The sequence below is a fragment of the Lycium ferocissimum genome, chromosome 9 (genome assembly GCF_029784015.1).
Source record: "Lycium ferocissimum isolate CSIRO_LF1 chromosome 9, AGI_CSIRO_Lferr_CH_V1, whole genome shotgun sequence".
In the NCBI taxonomy this organism is placed as follows: domain Eukaryota; kingdom Viridiplantae; phylum Streptophyta; class Magnoliopsida; order Solanales; family Solanaceae; genus Lycium; species Lycium ferocissimum.
In genome coordinates this window covers 14,411,442-14,415,378 of record NC_081350.1, presented here as the reverse complement: position 1 = coordinate 14,415,378, position 3,937 = coordinate 14,411,442, and the positions used below count along the sequence as shown (strand labels likewise).

Sequence of the window (3,937 nt, the reverse complement as noted above, 5' to 3'; positions counted from 1 at the left end):
TACATTTTCTTTTAACTTTAGGCCCTTCGACGAATTTAAAAGAAAAAAGGCGAACGCAAATGCATAGTGTGCATGGCCGACATGAGCGTAAATTAATCCTATTGAATAGGCTCAATCAACCTATTGGTCCTACTGAAGATGTTGTAATAGAGTTTGGTAGCTTCCTCGGTACATTAGCGAGGACTGCGACCCTTTGCCCATTTGATATACTTGATTGGAGGAAAATGGACACAAAAGATGATTTATGGATATATACCAAGGTTTGAAGTTTCCAATATTTAAGTATCTGTTAAAAGTATTGTTTATGCTGACAAAATGACACAAAATTGTAGGAGAAATATGATATTCCTGAAGCTGGCAAAAAGTGGACTTTGAATGCAATTCATGCTGCTTGGAGAAGGCATAAAAGTGACTTGAAGAAACTTTGTTACAAACCAAAAGTTACTGATGAAATCATAATGGCAAAAAGGCCAGGTCATATTCCGGATGTCAATTTAAAGAGCTCCTCGAATATTGGAAGTCTGAGAAATTCCAGGTAAAATATATTTCCAGAATACATTTGTCTTCTCTGGTGCAAGTGTCCTTCTGTCTCTCTGTCTTCTCTTTCGTTGCTGCGATATGGCTGTCGTTGTAGGTTTTTTTTTACCTTTCTCTTCTCTGCTGCAGTATCGCTACTGCTACTGCTTTCTTTTTTCTTGTAATTTCTCTTCTTATCTTCTTGTCTCTGTTGCAGAAAATGTCTAAAACAAATGCTGAGAATCGGAAGAAGTTGTTGAATCCGCACACAGTCGGCAAAAAAAGTTTCGCTTTAGTCCGCAATAAATTGGTGTGTTCTCTTTTTTTTTTTTTTATTAAGTCTTAACTGTCATTTTAAGCGATTTTTTATATCCATTTTGATGTGACTAGGAAAAAACCAAGGGAAATGTATCACTTAAGGAGATCTTTGTGGAAACAAGAGCAAGGAAACCCGGGCGCTTGTACAAGGAGTCAAATGAAGACACAACTAGTAAAATTGTATGTATATTATGTATTGCAAGTTTTTATTGAAATCTATTATTTATTGTTAGTTTTTGTTTGCTTGAGTGCGGTTGTTGGATTGTCTTTGTTAGGCTGAAATGGAGGAAATTGAAACACAACTAAGCGCAGATGGTAGTCAGCTTGTTGATGCATACTCAGCCGTTATGGGTCCAGAACATCCGGGACGTCTAAGACTATATGGACGGGGGGTTACAAAGACTTCTTTGAAAGGAAAAGTTGGAACTTTTGAACCAACTTCAAATGCCACAAATGATGTAGTGCAAGAAATGCAAGAAAGGATCCAAAAAATGGAGGAAAAATGGAGGAACAAAAGAGAACTATGCGAGCGAGAAGTTCTTTGCGAAGCGGACATTACTTCAAAAGTAATTGAAAAACTCCAACGTGCGTGATTAATTAGTCCGGACATGCTAGCAGCATTGTGTGCGCCTTCACCGGAGAAGCTATGTTTGCCCCACAAGTAGATAGTAACAATTAAGGTTAGTCTCACTTCTTCTCTCGTTGCGATATAGCCGACTTATATTGGTTCTACAAATTTCTATACAATGAACATGGTAAAATTAAACTAAAACTTGGAAAAAAAAAGTTGCCGATAAGTTGCATGCACATCCGTGTGTTGCCGTATATATATCGCAAACTAAAAAGGATAAATTATAGCATTTTTTTGATAATTCCAAGGTTAAAAGGAAATATGAAGTGTATCTTAGAGATCCCTAGCCAATCGAATTAGGTTAGCAATTAATGGCACGCTTTATTTGAATATAGAGTGAAGGATCGGTAGCCGCAAGTTGCAAGTAGTAAAATTGAAGTAAAAACTTGTATTAACTAGGGGCATTCCAAGAATCGAACTCGGGACCTCTCGCACCCAAAGCGAGAATCATACCACTAGACCAAATGCCGCTTTTGTTGGTACCCCGCCTAAACAATAGTTGGAAGTTTCATCTCGTTTTCTGGAGTTTGTACCATTTTATGAATTAATTTTCTAGGAGGAATGAGCGATGAGCATTCTCTCGGTGTCTTGGGGTCCCCTTTTCTTTCCTTTTTTAAGGCTGAAAGGTTGAGATGAAGGTATTGACAAAAGGAAAGTGAAGGAAAGAAAAAGTTATGCTTTGCTTTTTATGTTAAAAATGTGTGTTCATTTGTCTTAAAATGTATGTCCTAATCCTCTTTCGAATCATGTTTCAGTGTATATGTATGTTACGTGCCCTGTTTATAACTATGTGCATACCTATTTGTATATTCGAGTAAAATAGTACATGTTTAAAGCGGACCTCATATAAGATCTGCTATATAATGAATTTAACTGATTTTCTTGATAGTTCAGTGTTTTTAAGTATCTGAATAGTCATCATGTTTTTAATATTATGTTTAAGAAGAATGGCATGTATTATTTGGTCTAACCTGAATGTGTAGTACTATTTGAGCATCTTAAAGTTTTCGATTCTATGTGTTGTTGTTAGAATAGCTACTAACTATGATAATATGCCTATCACTCCCTCCTTTATTAGCTGGTCAGCCGTTGTTTGGCAACACAGCTTGTTTGTCAGACTGTTTGTTTGAAACATTCATATATCATCCATTCTTCTCATTTTGTGATTATACCAGAGATATGGCTGTCCGCTGTGCCACAAATGACTAAGACTTGTTTGATTATGCCTATCACTCCCTCCTTATTAGTAGGCTACGGCCATAAACATTGGCCTGTCGATGGTTGCTATTTAGTCTTGGCCGGGCTGTCGCTTCATTTGCGCTGCTGCTGCTGAGCGGAGAAACATTCATATATCATCCATTCTCTCATTTTGCAACCTTTGATTATACCAGAGATATGGCTGTCCAGTGCATTAGGGTGTGTGTTTGAATAAGGTTGTCAAGTGAACACTAATACCTTTGAATATGACTAAGACTATTTGCGCATCTTAAAGTTTTCGATTCTATGTGTTGTTGTTAGAATAGCTACTAACTATGATAATATGCCTATCACTCCCTCCTTTATTAGTGGTCTGCTGCATCGGCCACTTGACTTGTTTGGCTGTCGTCTTCTTGTCGATGATATTCTTACATTTCACGGCTGGTGCCATTATTTCGCATTTCTTCTTCTTGCTAAATCTTCTTCTTCTTGCGGCCGCGTCTTGGCCGAGCGGAGAAATATTCATATATCATCCATTCTCTCATTTTGCAACCTTTGATTATACCGGAGATATGGCTGTCCAGTACATTAGGGTGTGTGTTTGAATAGGGTGTGTGTTTGAATATGGTTGTCAAGTGAACACTAATACCTTTGAATATGACTAAGAGTATATTCATTTCTAGTCTTGTCATCATTAGTATGTATGCATTGTAGAGATTAAATTCTTTTATGAAAGCTTTTCTAAATCATTTTTCCTTATCAATTTTTTGTAGGTGGTGAAATTGAACAAGGGGATGAAAGAAGTGAAGATACGTGATCGACTAAGGAGGATTGGGTTAATTTTTTGGAAAATTGAAGACTTGTGTGTTCCACCTCTTGAATGGTCAAACATTATCTTGATATTTTGCTTTTATGTATATTACTTGACCTCTTGGATTATTATTTTGGTATGATCGATGTTGGATCTTGTATTAGTATTTTGGTATGATCGATGTTGGATCTTGTATTAGTATTTTGGTATGACGTCGGATCTTGAATTATTATTTTGGTATATACGATGTCGAATCTTAGATTATTATTTTGGTATGATGTTGGATCTTGAATTATTATTTCGTTGTGATGTCGGATCTTGAGTTATTATTTTAGTGATGTCGGATATATATGTGGTCTATATTGTGTTAGCCTCTATAGTCCGTTGCGGTAGCACCATAATATCCGTTGCGTAGCATCATAATACTCGTTGCGGTAGCACCGCAATAATCCACGGTAGCCCCA

At 36.8% G+C, this 3,937-nt stretch overlaps 1 protein-coding gene across 1 annotated transcript; it reads left to right on the top strand.

Annotated features, from left to right (window-relative positions):
• Positions 1–400: 400 nt before the first annotated feature.
• LOC132031599 (uncharacterized) lies at positions 401–1,427 on the top strand. Its single transcript, XM_059421571.1, has 4 exons — positions 401–535; positions 734–826; positions 907–1,014; positions 1,110–1,427. The coding sequence occupies exons 2-4, from the start codon at positions 737–739 to the stop codon at positions 1,425–1,427; spliced, it is 516 nt and encodes a 171-aa protein (XP_059277554.1). The 5' UTR covers positions 401–535; positions 734–736.
• The last annotated feature ends 2,510 nt before the right edge of the window (positions 1,428–3,937 follow it).